At 43.9% G+C, this 23,456-nt stretch overlaps 1 protein-coding gene across 2 annotated transcripts in view; it reads left to right on the forward strand.

Moving 5' to 3' along the window:
• Window positions 1-19,677, forward strand: part of PRDM6 (PR/SET domain 6) — a 108,137-nt gene extending 88,460 nt beyond the window's left edge. For both annotated transcript variants that reach the window (XM_045486975.1, XM_045486980.1), the window contains 3 exons: window positions 1,849-2,191; window positions 10,650-10,826; window positions 18,647-19,677. In XM_045486975.1, coding sequence (XP_045342931.1) covers window positions 1,849-2,191; window positions 10,650-10,826; window positions 18,647-18,761 — 635 coding nt within the window. In that variant the 3' untranslated portion in view covers window positions 18,762-19,677. The remainder of the gene's footprint in view (window positions 1-1,848; window positions 2,192-10,649; window positions 10,827-18,646) is intronic.
• The last annotated feature ends 3,779 nt before the right edge of the window (window positions 19,678-23,456 follow it).

Genomic DNA, 23,456 nt, shown 5'->3' on the forward strand with positions numbered 1-23,456 from the left:
CTTCCCACGACCCATCTTTTTGCCTGTCAACCTCTTCAAATTTTTTGGCCTCTAATTTTCTTCTTTGGCCACCCTGTGGCTTTTTTTTTTTAATTTTATTTTAATGTTTTTATTTATTTTTGAAGGAGAGAGAGAGAGACAGAGCATGAGTGGGGGAGGAGCAGAGAGAGAGGGAGACAGAATTCGAAGCAAGCTCCAGGCTCTAAGCTGTCAGCACAGAGACTGATGTGGGGCTCGAAGCCACAAACTGTGAGATCATGACCTGAGCCGAAGCCGGACGCTCAACCGACTGAGCCACCCAGGCACCCCTCGACCATCCTGTGACTTTTAATCTCTTTGACCCCTGAAATAACCAGTTAATACATTTTATTGCCACAGTACTGACTTAATACAAGAATAATAGTTTGAAAGCATATTCCTAATCACCTTTCACCCTGTGGGTTGACCAGCGAGTGCATGATGTGGATTATTAGCACCGTAACAACTTAAAGAAAAACAGATTTCACATGTATTAGGTTTCCTTCCTCAAAAATGTGTCTTACTTTTGCTGCTTTTACCACAATTCCAGTTTACATCCATCTTCCTTCATTCCAGTGTCTTCCCTAAAATAAGAGTAATGGTGGTCATCGTTGATGGATACTTCCATTATTGCATTTCCATGTCATGACGGGGTTTAAAGATGAAGCCACTGCTCTTAGGCCTCAACATCTGTGGCGTGGCACCCGTGGCATTTTCTACATTCTGTGCATTAGCTTAAACCCTACGGGGACCATTTTACATCTTACCAAGGACGCGGTTGTAGATGTCAACGTTCTGTACTTACCACTGGTCGCAAGAGTATTAAAGAGCAGTGTGAAAATGGAGGCTGTCTCAACCCCTTAGCCCTGCTGCAGTTACTTTTAGGATTATGACTCCCACTGTCCTCATCTTACAGATGGGGAAGCTGAGGCACAGGGCGATTTTGAATAACTTAGATGAGATGACTAAGCTAATACAAGGCAGAGTCAGGATTCGAACCCAGGTCTTCCCAGTCCCAAACCCGGGTTGCCAGCACTATGCTGTGTTGCCTTCGACTCTGACCTTAGCTACTGCACCCTGTCTGTAAGTCCACCTGACTCAAACCCTTTTTTCTTGCTATTTCTGTACAGAAACGGTCTCTGTCTGTTTCCTAGACGTGACGTATTTATTTATTTATCTGGACTTTATAGAGCCTCTGAGGTTTACCTCCTCTTGCACTCCTTGTTCCCATGGGGTCGAGAACCATGCCGTTTGGTCAGCCTGTCTCCCTCACCATCCTACTAAGGTGCCAGACTATTGTCTCTAGGCATCTTTCACCTCGTTCCCTTCATCTTTCAGCCGGTTTTTCTGGAAAGTCGCATGCTGGCAAGGTTCGGTGGAAGGCCTAAAATCCTGAGAGCCCAAATCTGTCTTCTCAGACATTGCTCGGGGTTGCCTTCTGTGGGCAGAACCCCCCCCCCCGCCCCCCCGCCATTCTCTCCCCTCTCTTCTCCTTTTGCCGTTTTTGCCTTCTCGGCTCTCTCCAAGCCTAGGGTGCAGTGTGGAGCCTCATTCTGGAGTCTTTATGTCTCTACCCGTAAGTGAACTGTGAGGCAAAGACGATGTGTAAACAACCCTGAGCGTATAGTATGTGCTTAATGAAGAGGCACTGAGTGAGATAGGAATTTGTGACATTAGTGCTTTCTTTTCCCCTTCAAGTCAAGTAATTTGGAGTCCAGAAAAACGAATGTTGACAATGGTGATGTAAAGGAATTTTTAGAAGCATGTGTAATGGTGCTTCTTGGAAAGGCTCACGAAACTGATCTTCTGACACTCTTCCTGTTCTCCCAGTAAACGTCCCCTCCACGGTCATGGAGGCCATGTGCAGACAAGACGCCCTGCAGCCTTTCAGCAAGAGCAGCAAACTGCCCCCGGCCGCCCAGCAGCGTTCTGTGGTTTTCCCACAGACGCCGTGCAGCAGGAACTTCTCTCTCCTGGATAAGTCTGGGCCCATGGAGTCAGGATTTAACCAAATCAACGTGAAAAACCAGCGAGTCCTGGCGAGCCCGACCTCCACGAGCCAGCTCCACTCGGAGTTCAGTGACTGGCACCTTTGGAAGTGCGGGCAGTGCTTTAAGACTTTCACGCAGCGGATCCTCTTGCAGATGCACGTGTGCACGCAGAACCCCGACAGGTAACCCCGACTCTTGGCCGCTCCCCTCGTGTTTGCTCAGTGAGACCCACTGCCTGCCTTCCGCCAGGCCCCAGGCGCCTCCCGCGGCCGCCCACGACGGGAGGTGTGCGCGCGCGTTCTGGAAGGTCAGAGATGAGTGGCGGGGCCACTGATGGACTCTTGACTGTGTAGCCGGGCTACGGGAACGACAGAGGTCGCAGGGAGGGACCTTGCTCTCGCTTTCCAGACAGTTCTGTCCGGGTCTAAAGGGGAACAAAGCAGACGGCGCATGTATGAATATCGTAGATGGAAAAATGAGGTCAGGAGCATTAGAATCCTCTCTGTCTTCCTAAGATAATATAGTTGGCTGCCTTGCTTGCTGTCACAGGCATTTCAGGGTTCACCTCCAGTGTGCCGTGGGTATGAACTTAATTAAGTACTAAGAGGTAATGAATTGGAATTTTTTGCTTAGTACTATTTTTCTTCAGAGCGTGCAAACCCATAAATCCTGCAAAGCTGTCAAAAGGAAATACCTACTCTGCTAGTGATGTGGAGGAAAACAGATGCCACTTATTCAATAAACTAATATCCACACAGAAGAAAAATGTTGACCAGATACCTCAGAGTCAAAGTTGGTTTGAACGTTTGTCAATAAAGAATTTTATGGCCATGAACTGAGGATGAAATTTAGCTGAACAAGTGAATTAAAATTTCAGGTGCTTTGACGAGTGGCACAGTAGATATAATGGAACTATTATTTATGAATCAAAACTCGTTTATTCGACAGTCTTGAGAGCCGGGAGCGCAAAAGACAAAAATCAAAATAATTCAATAAGAAAGGACCGTGCTTTCTCTCCCTTTCACATCCTGTGAAGATGTGATTAAACCCCAAATATCTAAGAATAGCCTGGAAGAGGCACTTGGAAGATGAGATGAAATAAAACATGGAAAATGATTTTTTGGAAGGAAGATACGAGGTTGGAAGCACGTCTTCTGAATTATTTTCTTCGTTTGGCCACTGAGTAACCTTAAGCCCCTCTGTTCTCTTTGCCTTATGTGACACCCCTAGCTGTCCCCTCCCAGCTGAGCGGCATATGACAGCGTACTGGCGAACCTGGCAGGGACACAGAGGGTGGAGATGTGCTGGGAAGGGGGTGGATGTGTTCTAAAATAATAAGAAGAACCCCTTTTAGTATATAGATGCACATTTACATGTGTCTTTGTCCTTTGTGCTTTTCTAGAAACCCCTTGCCAAGCATCAAGCATCGCTGTAATTAATTAATGTTGAAATGGTTGCGTTAGGGTTGTTAAGGTAGCTGGGCCTTTCCAGTCTTTCACTTTCCAGGGAGAGATCCTGGTGAAACTGTCATCAGACCTCTGCACGTGTTAGTGCTTTGGGCTTTAGAAGTGACCACAAAAGTTGTGCAAGTGTTTTCCCCACTCAGGAAGGGTTTCCTTTGAAAGTTTCTCTGTTTTGCAAGTACGCATGTAGCTTCGAGATGCTTCTCTTCCAAGTTTGCAATGCATTTTAGGAGTTTTGAAGCCTAAAAGAGGCGTTAACTTGTGTTACTAGGAACTTGCGTTCAGACGTATGGATTCGTTAGTGGCACAGATACGTTGTTATCATAATAATTAAATGTGCAAGGTAAGATGAAATGATAGTTGAAAGTTTCTGGGTCCTGAAACACCAGGCTTAGCTTTGAGTATGATTTGATTTCATGCTGAATATCACATAAAGCAATAAGAATATGTTACAGTAAATGGATACTGAAACAGACTATTTTGTCCGACCCCAGTTACACTTGGAAAACCATATGCATATTATGGTTTAAGTCCCTGTGAAGTCTGTCCCATCAAATAATACTGTCATGATTTGTAAAACATCTATGTAAACTGTCAGAAAAACAGCTGATGAATTCAGAAAACTTAGATACACCAAATACATGTGCAGGAGGGGTTGTTGGGTGAGCGCTGATTTAAAGTGAATTGAGAGTTACTGGCAGAAATCCACATGGCATGAGTTTTCCATTCTGTGCTAGACATTGCCGGGCTTCTTTGACTCAGATGCCCAGGTGTGGTGTGGCCAGGCCTTCCCAGATGATGCACAGTGATGGGTGCTTGATGTCCAGGTACATAGCCAGGGTGGGATCAGATGACTCAAGCAGCGGGTACTTCTCTCTTCCCTGTCTTTGCTCTCTGTTCAGACATAGTCACCATCATTCACGAATAAGTTGAATTTAAGAATTAGGACTTCAAAAAAATTAGGCCCTTCATAGGCAAAGTAATCAAGTTCGTGGTTTCTTAGTAACGATGAGGCAATGCTTAAATTACTCCATCATATCCGAATTGATTATTGGAGATACGGGCAAAATTGGGGAAGATACCCACTCACTTCGATGCGCTTGTTTTAGGCACCTGATTTGCTTTTTGCCTATAGTACTGGGATAGCTCTTTTCAGTTCTAGAATCTAGAATGCGGTCTTTGCACCAGCAAGTTTGGAAGTAGAAGATACTCTCTATAATTCTTAACCACATGAGTGAATTGCCAAGAAAGAGGAAGAACTCACTTTCAGTATCAAATTTGTGTATGATGGTTGTGAAATTTGGAGCTTTTTCTCTTATTTTCCATGACTTATTTTCAGACTTAGAGCTGCTGAGTGTACATATTTTCTTCAGTTATTGACTCCATAAATCCGCCGGCTTTCCATCTTTGGCAGTTTGTGGCCATTCAGCCGTATACAGTGATAAAGCTTAGAACCTTCCAGTCAGACACCATTTCCCCTCTCTTTGAAAAACGCACACGCTTATATTTTGATAGGAAAATTGTGCTAGAAAACCAGGGGCAAAAAAGACATCGAAGACAAAGTCAGAAGGTAAACAGGTTAGAGTTTCAAACACATCCAAATTTGAAACAGGCCCCAGAATCTGAGGTCCAAAAGATTTTTCACTCAACGGACTGAATATTTGGCCATGAAACCCAACCCATCTGAACCTTCATCAAAAGAGACTGTGTGTGTCTATATCCGTGAGCTTTTCCATGGGAGAGACCATCAAAAAGTCTCTGCCTTGATATAAAGGAAAAAGATCCGGGGACGCTTAGAGTTGCCAGATCGCCCTTTTTCATGACCACGCTGTTTACACTAAATGCAGAAACAAATTCCATTTGCCCTAGCCAGGTAAGAATTAGCACTCAAGGTCAAAACACATCCGTGGGGGTCCTGGGGCCACGGAAGTGTTATTTCTCGATTCCGTTCTGTTAATACTTTGCAAACAGACTCCCAATTCTTGTCTTCCTTTTTCCCAGGCTACTAACTTTTTCTTTGCCCTGAGTGGATTCAAAAGGAAGAAGCTGTTAGCATCTACACGCCCCAAGGGTTTATTTAGGAACTTCATAAACACTAGGGGTTTTGCATTAGCTTATGACCTAGGCCAGGGCAGCTGAAATCCCTTTTGCTTGAACCAGGAGTTAGAAATCCCTTTTCTCTTCTGTTTTTCTGCTGCAGAAACCCTCAACAGTCCTACTGGGGGGGGCTCCAGAAAGGGGTAAGCAAAGCCTTCAATCTCAGTGGATTATTTTTTGATGAACCTGTCGTCTTTTTTTGTCTGCAGAAAGTATCTTTCTAATGCTTATCTTTATGTTGCCTCCTTTTTCTTTTCTCCTTGGGTTTTTTTGGGTTTTTTTTTTTTTTTTTTGGTTTTTTTTCGTGGCACGTTTGCCTTTTAGCCTCCCAGCTGAACCATCAGCTGCTCACATTTGTGTCGTTTTGAGTATCATTGTTTGTAACTGGATGTGGTGGTACCAGAGGGGAAAGTAACCCTAGAAGGTGCTCTTTGGTGGGAGGAGCCTGGAGATGATCCATCACCGTGATCGTGATCGTTTGTTTTCAGTGTGTCCATGTTCTTGTGTTCCTCTGTCCCCCTGCCCCCAAACGCGAAGCTTCTGTTCTTTTTAGGGTTTCGTGTTCTCCAGGTCCTTTTGGCTCTGAATTTTCGCCGCTTTCCTGCAATCTTTTCCTTCTTACATACAGCTGCATTTTCTTCTCACTCCGCATGGCCAGCAGTGACCTAAGTAGCACTCCCTTTGAAGTTCTGGAAGACGTGCACGTGGGCGGACTGACGTGGGGCAAGGAGAGAACGTGGCCCCAGCTGAACGAGTTTTGTCCTGGAGGCTTTCATGCCATGAAAGAAAAAAATCAAAGGATTAATATTTTAAACCAAACCACACTTAATTTTGTTAAGTGCTTCATCCTTTTTCTTTGTGTACACAAAACCGATTACAGACCCAAAGTAAATGAATTGCACATTTTACTGGGGTAATCTTTGGTGTAGATGCTGCCAGTTACAGAGAATGCCAGGGGGTGTACAAAATTTGTCTTTTTGCTTGCTTTCTGCTTAAATGTGTACCAGCATCGATAGATGCTAACTAACTTGACCCAGGCTTTGTCTGGCTTTTAGTTACTTTTTTTGTTGTTAATATTTGTTTATTTTTGGGAGAGCACGGTAGGGGAGGGGCGGAGCGGGGAGGAAGGAGGATTGGAAGCGGGCTCTGTGCTGACAGGATGACAGCAGCAAGCCTGATGTGGGGCTCAGACTCTAGAACTGGGAGATCATGACCTGAGCTGAAGTCGCATGGTCAACTCCTGAGCCACCCAGGTGCCCCTGGTTTTTAGTTAGTTTGTCACTGCGTATGGGGCACCATACTCTGGTTTTTCATGAGGCTTTGATATTTCTACGTTGAAACTCACGAGGCTATTTAAGTTTGAAGTAATCAAAATGAGGTAAAATAGTGTGTCTAGTTCTCAGTCACCCTAATCACATTTCAGGAGCTGAACAGCTCCAGGTGGCTCATGGCTCCATGTCGGACAGTGTAGATAAAGAACATTTCCACGATCGGACAACAGTGCTAGATGTCTCCAGTAGTTAAAAAAAAAAAAAAAAAAAAAAAAAGCCATAAGCCTCTTCTGGTTGTGAAATGTCATCACTTTGTGAGGAATGCTTGTTGCGTATATTTTCAGAATAATGAAATGGTGTCTGTGTATGATGACGTGGGGGGAGAATCAGAGTGCTTTCTTAGAAAGTATATTCACATTTAGCTGTTCAGTCACCTAAGATCCTGGGAAGAGGGGAGCTAAATGCGGTGCTTAATGATGTCAGTCCTTCCATGCTTCTGCCAGTAGGACACGTCATAGGGAGAAAGAACTTTGGAGTTGAAATCGATTGGATCTGCAGGTTTAGGACAGGAAGCCTAACCTTTTGGCTGCACCTTGACATGTTTACGAGGATGTTAGTTATCAGAATAAAAAACAGAGTAACGGCAATGAATCCTGTGCCCTCAAATGACTTCTGTTGTAAACTGTGAGCCTTAATTCCTCTGGCCAGTTGTTCCAAAGAAGATTCCATAGCTGTGGTCATGTTTTCGAAGGCCTGCCCTTGGACTTGGAGATTTCTTTCCGTTTTGAATGTATGCCTACATCCTTAGGTGAAACCCTTTGATGCAGTCAATGTTAAAATCACTTTTGAATCTTTTCCTTTCATTCATACTTTTTTTGTGGGAAATAGTGAAAATCCAGGAAAAGAAGGAATCTTGTCTACTTGCTATATAACTTCCAGACTTTCTGAAGGCTAACTTCCTGTAAATTTCTAGGCTGAGAGGAACAATCTGTTATTAGAGTGGCAAGTCGAGTTCACATTTTAGTCCTGAACTCTACATAAAGTCAGCTTCTGCAGAGGTGACTGTAAGCATGTGGTATAAAACCTTACTCTTCAGGATATCTTAGAATGAAGGGATATTGCTTTGTTTCTTGAGATCAGTTCAAGTAAGGTTTGGTTCTCCATCTTGGTCCTGGATTTTCTTGTTGCCCTGACTTCTCAACTGTTTACCAAATAAGATTAAATGGGTCGTATTCTAATTAGTATGTATACTCGCAAAACCATGGAAGGCTCTCCGTGCAGGGAACTGGCTGGTGCTCACAATACAAGATGGAGGTCATGTTGTTGATGCTACGTCTTGGGGGGCTGTGTCTTGGGACAGATTCTCAGGCTGCGCATGTTGGTTGATTGTCTGGAAGCAGGACCAGAGCCTGATGGGATGGTAGAGAGCAGGTAAATCACTACGTCCCTCTTAGTGGAGAGACGAGGAAACCATGAGGAAGTGGACTTATCAAAGTCTCACAGCTGACTCAGGCTAGGGGCTGAAGCAGGACTCCCCGGTGCTGCTTTCCCTGTCGTGCAGACCCTTCCATGAAGTCAAGCTAAATTCCACGAAGTTTTTAAAGTTGTGCCTTAGGTCACTGGACACCTAGCAAATGCCTCTCAGGCCATAGTATTGGGCAAAATGGATGTGTGAGAATTCTCTTTGTCTTTCCTTGGTATTACCTTGATAATAGACTTCAGGATAAGCCTCCCCATGGTCATTTCCACTCTTCTGTGTGTAAATCTTCGCAACTGTGACTATTAACATAAAAAGGATGGATTGACTCCTGACTATGGGAAATAAATCACCCCAACTTTTGACAGCAGAGTTAGAAAAAAAAGAAAAGAAAAGATTAATTGGCTTTATTTAGTGGCTTATTGTTTATTGTGATAGCTATTAAAAATAGATAACCAGAGGCTAATAACTGTTAATGGTCCCTTCACTATTAGAAAAATCAATTGTCAGTGGATATAGCATATATTAATAAATTATTTTGTTTATAATCCTCAATAGTTTAAAAAGTTCACTCCTGAGAGAATGATTTCTTGAGGAACACTTTAAGGTTAACGGTTACTATAAAGAACAGACTTGGCAGGCAGACGTTTGCATTTACATATCATTTTAATGGCTTTCAAAGCAATATTTAATAATTGTAATAAAGTGCACGTGCAATTTATCAAGATTGATAAACTCCTTTACCAAGGACGCTTATATGTATTTTTTGAAACTTGTTTGAGAGCAGTTAAATAGATTTCTAAATGTAAGTAATTAAAATTGTATAGTATTGAGTTATTGACCAATCCTGGACTATTAATCAAGCTAAAAAATTCTACAATCAGTGCTCAGCGTGCTGAAGCCTGGTAAAATAATAGTATTTGTGTTCAGTGAGGCAAGTAGCCACAATTAAGCACTTCACTTGACAAATGAGAGGGTACACTTTATTTTGCACTTAATTGAATTGTTTTACATGCTCGCTTGCCATTGTCTCCTCGTCCTTCGTTTTGGTTTCTGGTCTTTGGAGCCTACGCATTTGTGAAAGCTAGAGCAATTAAATCTGCTTTTGCCATTGGCTTTCTAAATGCAGCCAGAAACGTCTGGGCCACAAAGCAGGGCTTCGTGAGTGCCGTTAATATCGCTCATGACAGATTATTAATTTTCCTCACAAAAATTTTTATAAATTAGAGTTCCATCAAAGAAGGATGAGAACTAGTTTTGTGAGTGGGGAGAACTCCCCAGGGTTTCTATCACTCACCGGACTCTGCTTAAGTGAGCAGCAGAACTCTGGTAGAGCAGACAGAAGTCTAATGTCTTTTATGAAAACCCCAAATCGATTTACTTCTCGTGAACTGGAAAGAATGTTCTCTGATAATCTCGCTAATTATCAGGTATTTGTCACAACTTCCTTCCATTGGCTTTCCCATCACCGTCCTCCCTCTGCAGACACAGGGACATCCTGTCATTTCTGTGCTGCTCTAAATCGTTGCTTGCCACGGATTAAACTGGAGAGCTAAAGTTTAAGAAGATGACCCACAATGGACAAATATTAGTGTATGTGTGTGGGGTGTGTGGGTGTAAAGAGTACCAGTCAGGACTTTTGTCACAGACAAATTGGGGTGCACACCGGTGTTGACACACTATCAAATGTCTACGTTGTAGACCCCAAGGCAGTTGCGTATTTATTGAAACACACAAGCAGCTTGCCCACTTCTCTGCATATTTACCTCAGAATAAAGTCCTAACAGCCTGCGGTGACCTTGGCATCGAGAGTTTATTTCCCCTGAGGACAGTTGGGCCTCAGTTTTCTGAACCGACAGAGATAGTAACAGCTGCTTTCCCTGCCCCTGAGGATTATTGTAAAGATTAAACTACGTAATTGTTCGTAAAGCACTTTGAAAAGTTAAAAGTGTCACGGAATCATGAGAGACAATTCCTATCTTCTCTGGTAACGTTCCTGCTTAATCACGCCCGTACTCTCCGTGCTCCCCAGAGCGCCCTAATATTTGCCTCGGGTGGGGATAAAAAACAAGAAAGCGAGGGTTCTTGAAACGGGATGGTTGATACCCGCAAGGAATATTCGTTTGGGAATACTGATGTGTCTCAGAAGCTCCGTGAATTGTGTTCCCAGGGCCACAGGTGCAGTCTTGGGGACCCAGCCGCCAAAGCCTTGGGTGCGGTTTTAAAAACAGAGAAAATGTCAGTGGAAAGTTAAGGCCCTTGCCTCGTGACGCTGATTTTCGCCGACTTGACACAGACAGTGATGACCAGGCAGTCTCTTTATTTGTTTCAGACCTTACCAGTGTGGTCACTGCTCGCAGTCCTTTTCACAACCATCAGAGCTGAGGAACCACGTGGTCACTCACTCCAGTGACCGGCCCTTCAAGTGCGGCTACTGCGGTCGTGCCTTCGCCGGGGCCACCACCCTCAACAACCACATCCGAACCCACACTGGAGAAAAGCCCTTCAAGTGAGTAGAGCCTGACCCTTCACCCCCCCCCCCTTTTCTCCTAGCCTTTTCCAAGAGCCAGCAGACCAGCTGGCACGGTGCCGCTCAGCTCAGCCAGCGGGTGGAGAAGGTTTTGGAAGGTGAGCATCCAGGCTCTGAGAGGACTTCCTTATTTGGTGGTTGGCATTAAAAGAACGATGGGGCGTCTGGGTGGCGCAGTCGGTTAAGCGTCCGACTTCAGCCAGGTCACGATCTCGCGGTCCGTGAGTTCGAGCCCCGCGTCGGGCTCTGGGCTGATGGCTCAGAGCCTGGAGCCTGTTTCCGATTCTGTGTCTCCCTCTCTCTCTGCCCCTCCCCCGTTCATGCTCTGTCTCTCTCTGTCCCAAAAATAAATAAACGTTGAAAAAAAAAAAATTAAAAAAAAAAAAAAAAAAAAGAACGATGTCCGGAAGCCTATACCCCTGATCCTGGCTCAAGCTGTGCGGCCATGGACACAAGATGATGTTTTCTGAGTCTGCTTCCTCATCAGTAAAATAAGGGAGAAGGAGTAGGTCATTTTAAGATTCTAGTTCCTAGGGGAGCCTGGGTGGCTCAGTGGGTTGAGCGTCCGACTTCATCTCAGGCCATGATCACGCGGTTCGTGGTTTTGAGCCTTGCGTCTGGCTCTGTGCTGACAGTCCAGAGCCTGGAGCCTTTTCAGATTCTGTGTCTTTCTCTCTCTCTGCCCCTCCCCCACTCACACTCTGTCTCTCTTTCTCTCAAAAATAAACATTAAAAAAAAAGAGATTCTAGTTCCTGAGGGTCTGTGCTTCTAGAATTTAAGCAGAGAGCCCCTACAGTGTCCTCTTTTGGCCACCAGCAAGTTTATGACCGTGGGTGAGGTGACCCCAGTTTAGGACATTTAAATAGTGATCTCTTGGGGAACTTGAACGTTTTAGGATTCTGGTGAACTATTTCCTCCTCTTCCCCATCTGTTAAAGTGGTTTGACTCCGTGACAGTGGCCAACCTGTGGCCTTTCCAGTGTGTTCTTTGGATCTTAGAATTACGATATTGGTGAAATAAAACAAAACAGAACCACATACTGGGCATGTCTGAATTCTTGAGGATTCAGGCAATGTGGGAAGAGGTGAGAATGAATTCCGAGGGCTTTGGCAAGGTAAGAGCATCTGAGTGAAAGACTGTTTCTAGATACGGCACAGTCATGAAAACAGTGGACATCTGAATCATGCGAGGTGACCTGTTGGTTCACTCACTCGTTCAGTCGTTCATTTATCCATGTACGTATTCATTCATTCAGCAGATACCTACTGAACATCTTCTTTTGTACTAGGTACCCACCTAGTCATGGAAGATACAAAGGTGAATGCATCTCCACTTCCCGGTCTTTGAAGACCACATAATTTATGGGGGAAGCCCAGTTCATAAACAAGTATGATAACATAGGGTAAAGACTGCAAAAGTTAAGAGCAGGAAAATTATATATATATACATACACACACACACACACACACACACACACACATAGTGCCACAGGATAGCACAGAAATGGAGGAGTCAGTGCTGTCTGGGAGAGATGATGTTGAAGATATGTCTTAAAGGATGAATAGGAGTTTTCCAGATAGACAAAGGAAAGAGGTATTTCTGGCAGCCCAAGTAGGTGGAAAGGCTTGGGAGTGTGGACTAGCACATTGGACTTGGTCTGGTCAGTTGTCTCTAAGCAACTTCTCCTGTCTTTGTGATGAACTCTGCTGTTCATCCCTCTTTGTCTCTACTCATTTGCCATACTGGCTTTCCGTGGTTAAGAAGGAGGATTAAAAGGACTTAGACGTACAGCCTATTCATTTTCTTTACGACAAGTTCAAGCCAGAAGGGAAATAATTGAGGCAATAAGAGATGAATTTTGCTCAATCTCCGCCAAGGAGTCTTGTAGGCTCTCATTACCCATAATTTTACATTTGGACCTATTGGCATGGGATGTCATTGCCATGGTGCTCAACCCGAGGCTGAGCTTGTCTCAGGTGGCACAGTCCTGCTGGCCCGGGTCCTGCCTGCCTTGGTGTCTGCCATCGGAGGGAGGACTCATCAAAGATGGTCGTCTTTGCTTACCTCCCATGAATTAGTTACCTTTATTCATCATCCTTAACTCGTTTTCATCCTGGCTTAATTTATGATATATATTGGTAGTAAAAATAGTTTTGATTGTTGTCTGTGTACATAGGTGTAGCTTGTTGACTGTGCAAAAGCATCTGGCTAAGGGGGATAGGAAGAGATCTGAAGTCAAGCCTGCATTGCCCCAGCCAAGCTGGACCCTCTAGGGCTGTGATCGCCCAAATGGACCTCTTTTCTTCTAATCTCCCCTCAGGGCCAGTGGTTAGCACAGGTTCTAGAGTTTGGTGTACTCTTTCCTTGCCCTCAGTCCTGACCCCTCAGAGGGTTAGCACGTTCTGGCTTCATCACTGCCCTGGGTGTGGAAGATGATGGCAGCACATTTCCAGGGCCTTTGAGCAAGAGAGCTTTGCAAAAGCAAAGATGTAGGATTGACGATGCTTCCGGCCCCTTACATTAGAGAGGGCAGCCGGACAGACACAGTGCCAGGAATCAGATTGATTTTTATCTTGTTGCTGTGTAAATAGATTTTAGTAATTAATTGAAGAGGTTTCAGGGTCAAAATGCGAAATAGATTTCTATTAATGTTAAGGTGTTACTTATGTGTAACCTCGTTGACTCCAACTCAATTTTTTTTTTCTCTAACATCCTGTTTTTGTCATGTTTCCAATAGCGTTGCCATTTTAACTTACTTTGAATTCATCAGGTTAATATTTGAGGGGCTTTAATAATTGTATCATTTACCTTTCCAAGAGTGTGTTTTTGTGACCATCACGTAATTCCATCTGGAAAGCGAATTAAGAAAAGCATGAGAATTGGTTGGATTAGATTCTGTGTGTGTGTTTTAGTTCATTCTGCCTTTACTCTTATTGGGATGATAGCTACATGCTATATGTATGGTTGGGTAGTTTTTGTTTTTATGTGTGTGTGTGTGTATGTTTTTTAGTTTATCAAATATATATTCCTAGGGGAGAACTGAGTGTATGCTGTTTTTAATAGTGCAAGACTTAAACATCTTCTAGGAAATGGAAAACTAAATCCTTCAGTATATACAATCAGATCGTTCTGGATTGAACTATCCCAAGGGAGTTTTGGGAAGCTTCTCACCATTGCCCACAGATATCCATTCCACGGACATTTGTTAATATTATGAAGATACTCTTTTACAAGCTCATAAAACAAACATTCAAAAAAACCTTTGTTGCAGATTAGTCAATAAAAACGGATTTCACCTCAACAGTTAATTTTACTACTTCACCTAATGGGTATTGGCTTAAACAACGTTACAAAGAAGGAAAAGAACCTCGTAAAGCTGCAGAATCCTAAACTGTATACCTTGAGCAACTTGCACCTAGATACCTCCAGTGGCTCAGTCTCCAAATTGTCCCACCCGCCCAGGGCCCCGGAGGCTTTCACAGAATTTTCAGGAGCCTGCCATGACAGGGGAGAGCCCTTTCCAAGTTCTGAAATCTGCTGGGATGTGGGTTTAGGCAGATCAAGATTATTGCTGTCCAAAGAAGGCTGGAGAAGATACGGCGTTAAGAGATCAGAGTCTCAGTGTAGGATTTGCCTTGAAATCTGATTGGCTGAGAGCCCACTGAAATACTCCACCCCTCAAGCTGCAGGTAGATCGTGGGCCTGTTGGCAGCCAACTTGGGTATCTACTTAGAACTTCTAAAGTAAAAGAGCCCATAGGAAAAAAATACCTATCAAAGGAGCATGATGAAGGTCTTGGCTTTCAGTTTGTACGGTGACACTGGAAGTCATGGACAGTAAGGAGCAAAAGCAAGACATCATTTCATTTAACAGCATTTGCCAAGCTCTTTAGTGAAAAGAGGAAAGAAGGAAGGAAGTGAATTGGCATCTAAAACTTCTTTATAGTAAGGACTCCTTTTTCCTTCTCTATTACTAAACATTAACCATAATCTCTGAAGAATTTAGGGGGGCAGGGCTGGTTGGCTCTGCCTGGAGGACCCCATGTGAACTGCTTGATGCCCAGCTTTGGAGTCTGGGAAGACCCAAACTTCCCACAGGAAAGGTTCTTCTGTTCATGTCTGTTAGAAGCAGGGGAAAAATACTCATCCGTATGTTTTTGCCTCAAGGAAAGACAGATTGGCTCAGTATATACATTAAAAAAAAAAAAAAAAGATATTCCAAAGATCATCTAATATTTTAACAAGATTCATGCAGCAGAGCAAATAAAAAGAGCACATCAGTAAAGATGCATTGAGCACATCGTATGTACAAGCCCTGTGCAGTTCGGTCCAATCCAAGAAGCGTTTGGTGACAGTCTGTAGAGGCACGAAAGAGAGCTTCTTGGAGCTTCCATTCTGTATAACAGAACTTGACCTCATTTTGGCCTCTGTCAGTGTCAGGTCATGGTTAGGCTCCCTGTACCTGTAATCCAGTCACCTATCAGATTAAGTAAAGAATGATTTCCGATCTAAAAGGAAATCAAATATAACTAAGATACCCATATTCATAGAAAATTGGGGGTTTCTCTGTGCTGGAATATTTGGATGACTTTCCACATCATCGTTCGCGCAGTGTTTCTTTCGTGGCTGTGACATCCGCATAGTGAGGAAGACGTGTGGGCAAGAGCATTTCTTTGCTCCCAGCTCATTACCCCCATCGTGCTTTGCTACTTTTTCTGCTGCACTCCATGAAGTCCAGGGTTAGAGGTACCCGGTCTCCCATCTGTGATATAGTTCAGGGTTAATTACATGCCAACACGGATGAAGTCTGGCTTTGACTTGCCAGAACCCAGGTATTTACATGGAGTCCTTCTGATGAGTTTCATTAAACTATGAAAATAACTTGTGAATGGATTTTTTCTAAAATTAAAGGTGATGAATGTAAAATGGAGGCTCATTCCTTATTTAAAAGATTATTTTTGTATCTGATTGTCTTCATTTCCTCATTTGGTAAGGAATCAACCCACACAGATACACATATCTGCATGTATTTTCATTCACACTTGGAGCAGATGGCAGTAGAGATGATTTATTTTATTTTATTTTGTTTTATTTTACTTTATTTTGTTTTACTTTTATTTTATTTTATTTTATTTTATTTTATTTTATTTTATTTTATTTTATTTCATTTCATTTTACTTTATTTTCTTTTAGAGAGAGAGTATGTGCAAGCTGGGAAGGGGGGTGGGGAGAGAGAGATAATCTCAAGCAGGCTTCATGCTTAGCACAGAGCCTGACTTAGGGCTCAATCTCACAACCCTGGCATCATGACCTAAGCCAAAATCAAGAGTCAGATGCTCAACCGACTAAGACACCCAGGTGCCCCAAGATGATTTCACAGTGAGGATCTTGGGAGTCCTATAGACAGACTTAGATTTTCTTTTACAACAAGTTATTTCGAGAGAGTAAGTATCTAGGAGGCCAGTTAGGCACATGCTCGAGAGTAATGTAGTTCTCCTCTTAATGTTTCCGTCCAGCCTGGATATTTAATTATTACATATAGATGTACACTTGTGCCTTATATGAAGCAGTAACCTTCTCACTTGTGAATTCTTTATCTTCTCATATACAAGGTTAGAGGTGCAGAAGTGTGACCCAGGTACACGGTCTTTCCTTGCAATTTTCAAACAGTTTTCTTTGAAATGGATTCTGAAGCTTCAGAATTTTTTTTTTTAAAAGGAATATAATAATTTGAAAGTTGGTCAGCCGTGAAAGGTAGTATATTCTGACACGCTGATCCAGTAACTGATCGGTTCTCTAATAAACGATCAGCAATGCGATAACATGTCACCAGCCCTTCGGGAGCCCCGGCAGAGAGGATGAGCTAACCATGGACGCTAATGAATACACCAAAAATCATTAGCTGATCAATACTTCTGAGTTATTTTCATTGAGCTGATAGGTCTGATACATTAAAGCTGACATTATACATTTGTCAAGATCACAGTGCAGTTTTTAACAGTGGAACGGGCTGCTAAAAATATTCCCCGGAAGACAATCAAAGAAACACAACTTCTTTACCCTGACACGTTCAGATGGAACGGGAGCCCTGAAAAATCCAAGCGTGATGGTCAAGTCCCAGGCTCCCAGCATTAAAAAATGTACAAGAATCCCCAAAGTGGATGGATATGTTTTATTTATTTATTTATTTATTTATTTATTTATTTATTTATGGTAATTATCTCTGTGGCTAGTTACTTTGTATATAATGTACTAATAAAAAGAAGAGAGGACTGTCCCCCAGATAATGGGGCACATGGCATATGATGGAGCAGTGAGGGCTTTGTCTTGAGAGCTTTGCCACAATCCAGTCATGCAGGGACCTGAGACCAGTGACTACATTAGTTAAGAGAGGGACAACAGTCAGGGTGCCTGGGTGGCTCAGTCAGTTGAGCGTCCCATTTCTGCCAAGGTCATGATCTCACGGCTCGTGGGTTCAAGCCCGACTTCAGGCTCTGTGCTGACAGCTCAGCGCCTGCAGCCTGCTTGGGATTCTGTGCCTCCCTCTCTCTCTGCCCCTCCCCCGCTCGTACTCTGTCCCTCTGTCTCTCTCAAAAATAAGCATTAAAGAATTTAGAAAGAGAAGGAGGGACAACTGTCTGCGGCTCTTCTGAACAGCCTTTCCTTCAAATGATTGAGAAGAAGACACTGAGGGGATGGCTGTGGTAGCCACTGTGCCCTAATGGGTGCTCGGCCAGTGCTCCAGGCAGCCCATGCATGCAGAGTGGTGACAGAAAATCACTGTCTATGCCCAGCTTGCTGCTAGGGTTTGTGTGTGTGTATAGTCATAGACCCCAGCCAGGAATAGCAACCACCACAGAGAAACTAGAGACCACCATTGGCGGTTGTGTGTGTGTGTGTGTGTGTGTGTGTGTGTGTGTGTGTGATAGGTTTATGTAGATTGAGTGGCCATCAAGGTAGTCAGTGTGTTGCATAGGAGGTGGGTTGAGCTCAGGGTCTCTAGGTTACAATCTACTTTTAAAACTATTTTATTTTATTTTTTAACATTAAAGCCAGGAGATACTCTTGGAGCAGGATGCCACTTTGCTCCTCATCAGACACACTGACTCCTCACTATGGCCCACGGTTACCTTCTTTCTACCGTACCTTCTAGAGGGCTGAGCCTCTTGAGCCACACAAACACGGGTCGATCCTGAATTTTTCTGTCTCCCATCCCACCCGCAAACATTCTTCTCGCCCTGAGTTTGCTCGCGCTGTGATACTTCTGCCCAGAAACAACCACCCACACCCACCCCCTGCGGTCGCCGCGGACTAATATAGTGTTTCCTCCACACCCCATGTTCGGAGGTGACACGGGATCTTTGGCCGCTACGCCGAGGGGAGTAGAATCCCCGATTTTAAATTAGCAGCAGGTGAAATTCTATTTGTCATCAATTTCTCTTTGGGGTTACGGAGCAGAAAACTGCAGACAAGCTGCTGCTTTGATGGCTCACTCCTAAAAATCTCTTTTTGTTCTTTATCTATTTGAACTGACAGTGATCAGAGCTGCAGCAGGACAGGGCTCTCTGGAGAAATCACCTTCCCCCTGCCTATTGACAGGTCCCTCTGTTCTGCATCAGACGGGCTTTGTCCCGTCCCGGGCATCCAGGCCTTGGAAGGAGCCACCAATTAAACCTCTTGAGCCGGTAAAATCTGAAGCCACTTTGGAGTGTCTGTTCTCATTAGGCAGGATGAGAGGAAGCCCATCACCCTGCAGGCCCCCGCTCCCCGGTCTCAATTTTCTCTCTTGCCTCCACCAGGTGCGAGAGGTGTGAACGGAGCTTCACGCAGGCCACGCAGCTGAGCCGGCACCAGCGGATGCCCAATGAGTGCAAGCCAATAACTGAGAGCCCAGAATCAATTGAAGTGGATTAACTGATTGACTGGTTGGAATTAAACTGCAAGCAAAGTCATGATTAAATGTCATGGACACTTAAGCAAAACCAAAGATTTCCTCTGAGCAACTTTCAATCAGTCCCAGAAAACCAAAAGCAGTAATAAAATAAGTAAGATGTTAAAGAGATATTGATCCTGGCATGGAAGTCAGACCAGGAAAGAGATTATTTATTTATGACTAGGGATGAGACTTGTTTCAGTGGACCACAACCTGGGACGGTTCACGTTTCCAGTCCTCCCGTGTATTTGCTTTGTTTCTAAAAAGCTTTTTTAAACTGTAATTTAATACCAAAGGGAGGAATCGTGTGGGTTCTTCGGCTCACACTTGTGACTAAGAATGCACAGGGACTTCTTTCTCGTTGCACCTTTTTTTTTTTTTTTTTTTTTTTTTTTTTTTAGTAGCATGATTCAAGGGGACCCACGTTGTACAGCCCTCCTTCCTGCCGTTGGGGTTTGCGTGGCCCGATTTGGCCACCCCAGCAGGACCGCACAACCAGAAGCCAGAGCCTCCGCTAACTCCTTGCCACCGTCAGCCCCGCGGGTGGCCCGTGTCTGTGTTTTCCACGCTTGTTTCCAAGGCCCTTTTTACGCCACTCCTTCCGTCCATCCGTCCACCCGGCAGCCTGACCTTGAGGCAGAGGAGCCTTGAAAAGGAAGAAAACGGTTCGGTTTCAAGATTGAAGGGGGGAAAAAAAGTGGGGAACTTACTTTGTCTTGTCAAGATCTCAGAAACATTTAAAATGTACAGAGCTTCATAATACAGTATATCGTTCCGAAGCAGCTAGTGGAGAAGATTTTGTTTTCAGTAACATTTTAGCTTAAAAAAAAAAAAAAAAAAAAAAAAACACAAAAACAAAAAATAAAGTTCTTCGGTACGAAGCCGAAACATAAGGTATTAGGCTTCCAGGAATTTTTTTCATTGTGTCTATGAAAGTGTTGAATACGTGAGCAGAAAGGGTGCCCGGCCCCATTGTCAGTGCCCTCTGAGGTAGTTTTGTCTTCTTTCCTCCAGTAGAGGAAGCCCAGGAGACCCCTTTCCTCACTCCTGAGTGTCAGGGGAGCGTTGCTACAAAAATAAGGGAAAATAGCCCAGACCAGGAAGCAGTGAGTAGAGGAACCGGGGACAGGGTTGTGATTAGAACAGACCACACAAGAACAGCTCTTTTTATCAGTTGGAATTACCTGTTCATCTCTTCTGGCCCTTGATAATACTCTTCTCTCATCGCTAATCTGTTGGAAGAGCAAAGATGGTGTACATAATTTCACCCCCCTTGATTGAGCACAAGAGAAGTGAGTGAACTTGAGCTAGCCTTTTGGCAGTTCGACAGTGGTGCCTGGTCACATTGGGTCCACACCCCGCGAAACGATCCACTATCAGGAAGAGCGGGTGGCCACTGTACTCGTGTCCGTGAGCTCCCAGCCTCGTGGTGGAGCCCAAGTCTACCTTGTAGGTGTCTTGATCGCGTGGTAGCAGGACACAGCCTTTTGAGGAACTCTTTGTCTCTTAGCCCTCCCCCGGTCTTCCCTTAACAAAAACACGAGACACGGAACTGGCTGCCAGAAGGCAAGGGTACTCCTGTATCGTGCGCCTGATTCTGTCCTCATGGATTTGCTTCTCAGAAAATCTTCCTTTACTTTTAACTTTGCCTCCCCGCCCCTTAGCACCCAACTGCCACATTTAAAATGGGTGTGGAACAGGGCCTCATTGTGTTTGTAATTTATCTATATATACATGGTTAAAAAAAAAAAACAAACTGAATCGAGTAAATTTGAAGATCTGATTGGCTTTATTAAAGGATTCATGAACTGGACTGTGTCCCATCTGGCGAGCAGAGAGATGCTTCCAGGATTTGGACTAAGTAGGAGGTTTTTATAGGAAGAAAGGAGGGGGAGGAAGTTATCAGCAAAAGAAAAGGAAGGGTTCTTGCAGGTCACGACATCTTTTTTTTAGGGGGAAGGGAACTGGCAGGATTTTTATCGTGCAGGTTACTTCGCTGGTCAGGAAATTTCAGATGGACTCATAAAAGGTCACATTCGTGGGTTAGGTTGAAACTGTAGTTAAATCGTGGTTGATTCTTGTGCGGGTGCAAATGACTCCATTTCAGGCTTGTTATTTGTCTTTTTAACAATATATTTATATCTCAAAATAATCTCTAAGATTGTGGGCTCCAAGGAGGAATTTGAGCAATCCTGATCTCCATTGTCAGATAGGACCTAGGATGTTCTCTTGGTTCTTTCTGGCTTTTTGTCGAGCAACTTGTAAGCATCCTGTGCTGCCCTGTAAGTTTTGCTGATGAAAAGTATTCCCTCTGGTAGATAGGAATGTGTTTTGTCTCATAGTTTCTTGTCTTAAATGAGGGAGGCATTTGCCAAAACTGCGTGCCATTGGGCACGGTGGAAAGAACATGGAGCCTTAGTAACCTGAAACCTCTAGGAACATGTCAGATTGGCTGTACAGAGGAGGAAGCTGTTTCATTTATTAAAGATGAAACATTTGGCTGTACATTTTGAACGTGACGCGAAGGGACTCACCTGTATGTCCCCAACAATTTTTTTCCCTGAGAAAAATCGCTCTGTCATTTACCGCATTTCGCAATGAAACACACATGTGCTCTACTCAATTCCCAGGACCTCCGCATGCAAGATGGAGAAAAGTTCACTCCTCCCTTGTCTGCCATGGGAAGTTTCTCTCTCTTTTTTTTTTTTTTAAACATTTATTTATTATTTAGAGTCAGAGCATGATCATGGGAGGGGCAGAGAAAGGAGGAGACACAGAATCCAAACAAGGCTCCAGGCTCCAAGCTGTCAGCATAGAACCAGATGCGGGGCTTGAACTCACAAACTGTGAGATCATGACCTGAGCCCAAGTCGGTCGCTTAACCGACTGAGCCATCCAGGCGCCCCTGCCATGGGAAGTTTCCATAACTGTGGTCTCTGCCACTCTCAGGGTTTTCCTAGCTGACCCCGAAGTCCCACTTCATATGGCAGCAACCTTTTTAAACCAGAAGATTCTTCTAGCTTTCTGCTCCATTGAAGCCTCTTTTTCTCCTTTATTGGAAAGGGAGACGTTTGGCATGTCTTTTCCACCCAACTTGGTCAGAAAGATTTTCTCTTTAACAAATAGAAAATCGAGGACAGCCCTAATGTTCACATTGCTGAGCCGTCCTCAGTTTCTAGCAGACTAGCCCAGGCTGTCTGTTCGTAAGACAGGCCTCCACCTGTAAATTGACTTGAAGTCCTGAAGCAGGTCCAGACATTATTTGGGTTATAAATGCTTTTAATGGAGGTATGTGCCACGGAGGGGATTTCTCCCTAATATCTCCCAGCTATTGCTTGAGCGTTTGTACTTAAAAATGATAGATACTCAGGACGCTGCAAATGGGTGGCAGAAACTGCAGTCATAAATTTTGCCAGTTTCCCTTCTTAGCAACTTCCTAATTCATTACAGTGTAAAGAGCATAAAAGCTCGGAATCGCTGGGACGGGGGTGGCTGTCCGCCGAAGCGGTATTTGCCTCCTTAAGCTTTCCATGATTACCCTCTTCTATCATTGGGGGACACTTTTTATTTCCAGAATAAGATGTACTATCCTCGCACATGCTCATTTGTCTAGCTAAGAGCCTAAGCCAAGGGGAAATGCCAGGTGGGGCTGCAAAAGTAACATTTCTAGAAAAATCTCAGTAACTGGAGGTAAAGTCACATATTTTCCCCAGGAAATGTGCATGATTTTTTTTCAACCTAAGCTTTTAGTTTTGGTTGTCTTTACCTTTCAAAGTGACTTTTTTTTTTTTTCAACGTTTATTTATTTTGGGGACAGAGAGAGACAGAGCATGAACAGGGGAGGGTCAGAGAGAGAGGGAGACACAGAATCGGAAGCAGGCTCCAGGCTCTGAGCCATCAGCCCAGAGCCTGACGCGGGGCTCGAACTCACGAACCGCGAGATCGTGACCCGGCTGAAGTCGGGCGCTTAACCGACTGCGCCACCCAGGCGCCCCTCAAAGTGACTTTTTAAAAGGGGAAGATCTCCTTTTACAGAGTTATTGTGTGGATAGTTAAAGCCGTAAAACCAGATTTGTATAGTTTATATAATTTGATTCAGTTAGTAAATATTTACTGAATTTCCATTCAAGTGTAGCCTTTTGGGGGGAAAATTATGTGGATAACACGACAGAAAACATGATGACACCACTTCTGTCCTCACAGGGCTTACAGTTTATTGTAAAAACTGAAAAACTTCATTCTGATCCAGATGTACAAAGATTTACTGCCATTTACCAACTCATCTGTTTTTTCGTCAGTTGATCAGTTCCTAATGTTGTTCGTTTACTCAAGAAATATTTAGTGAACTCTTATTTTGAAGTTTAAAAAAAATTTTTTTTTAATTTATTTTGAGGGAGAGCATGAGTGTGTGGGGGAGGGACAGAGAACAAGAGAGGGAGAGACAATCCCTCCAGGCTCTACACTGTCAGTGCAGATCTCTTCCCAGGGCTCGATCCCATGAACCATGAGATTGTGACCAGAGTGGAAGTCAGACACTTAACCATCTGAGCCACCCCGGGTGCCCCAGTGAACTCTTTATTTTGTATAAATGCCCCCTTTTAGGTGTTCGCTCTAAGTGGCCTTATTTAAGTGATTATTGGTGAAAGAATACAATTTTCTCGTATTCTCCCTCATAA

Source organism: Leopardus geoffroyi, chromosome A1 (assembly GCF_018350155.1).
Source record: "Leopardus geoffroyi isolate Oge1 chromosome A1, O.geoffroyi_Oge1_pat1.0, whole genome shotgun sequence".
Classification (NCBI taxonomy): domain Eukaryota; kingdom Metazoa; phylum Chordata; class Mammalia; order Carnivora; family Felidae; genus Leopardus; species Leopardus geoffroyi.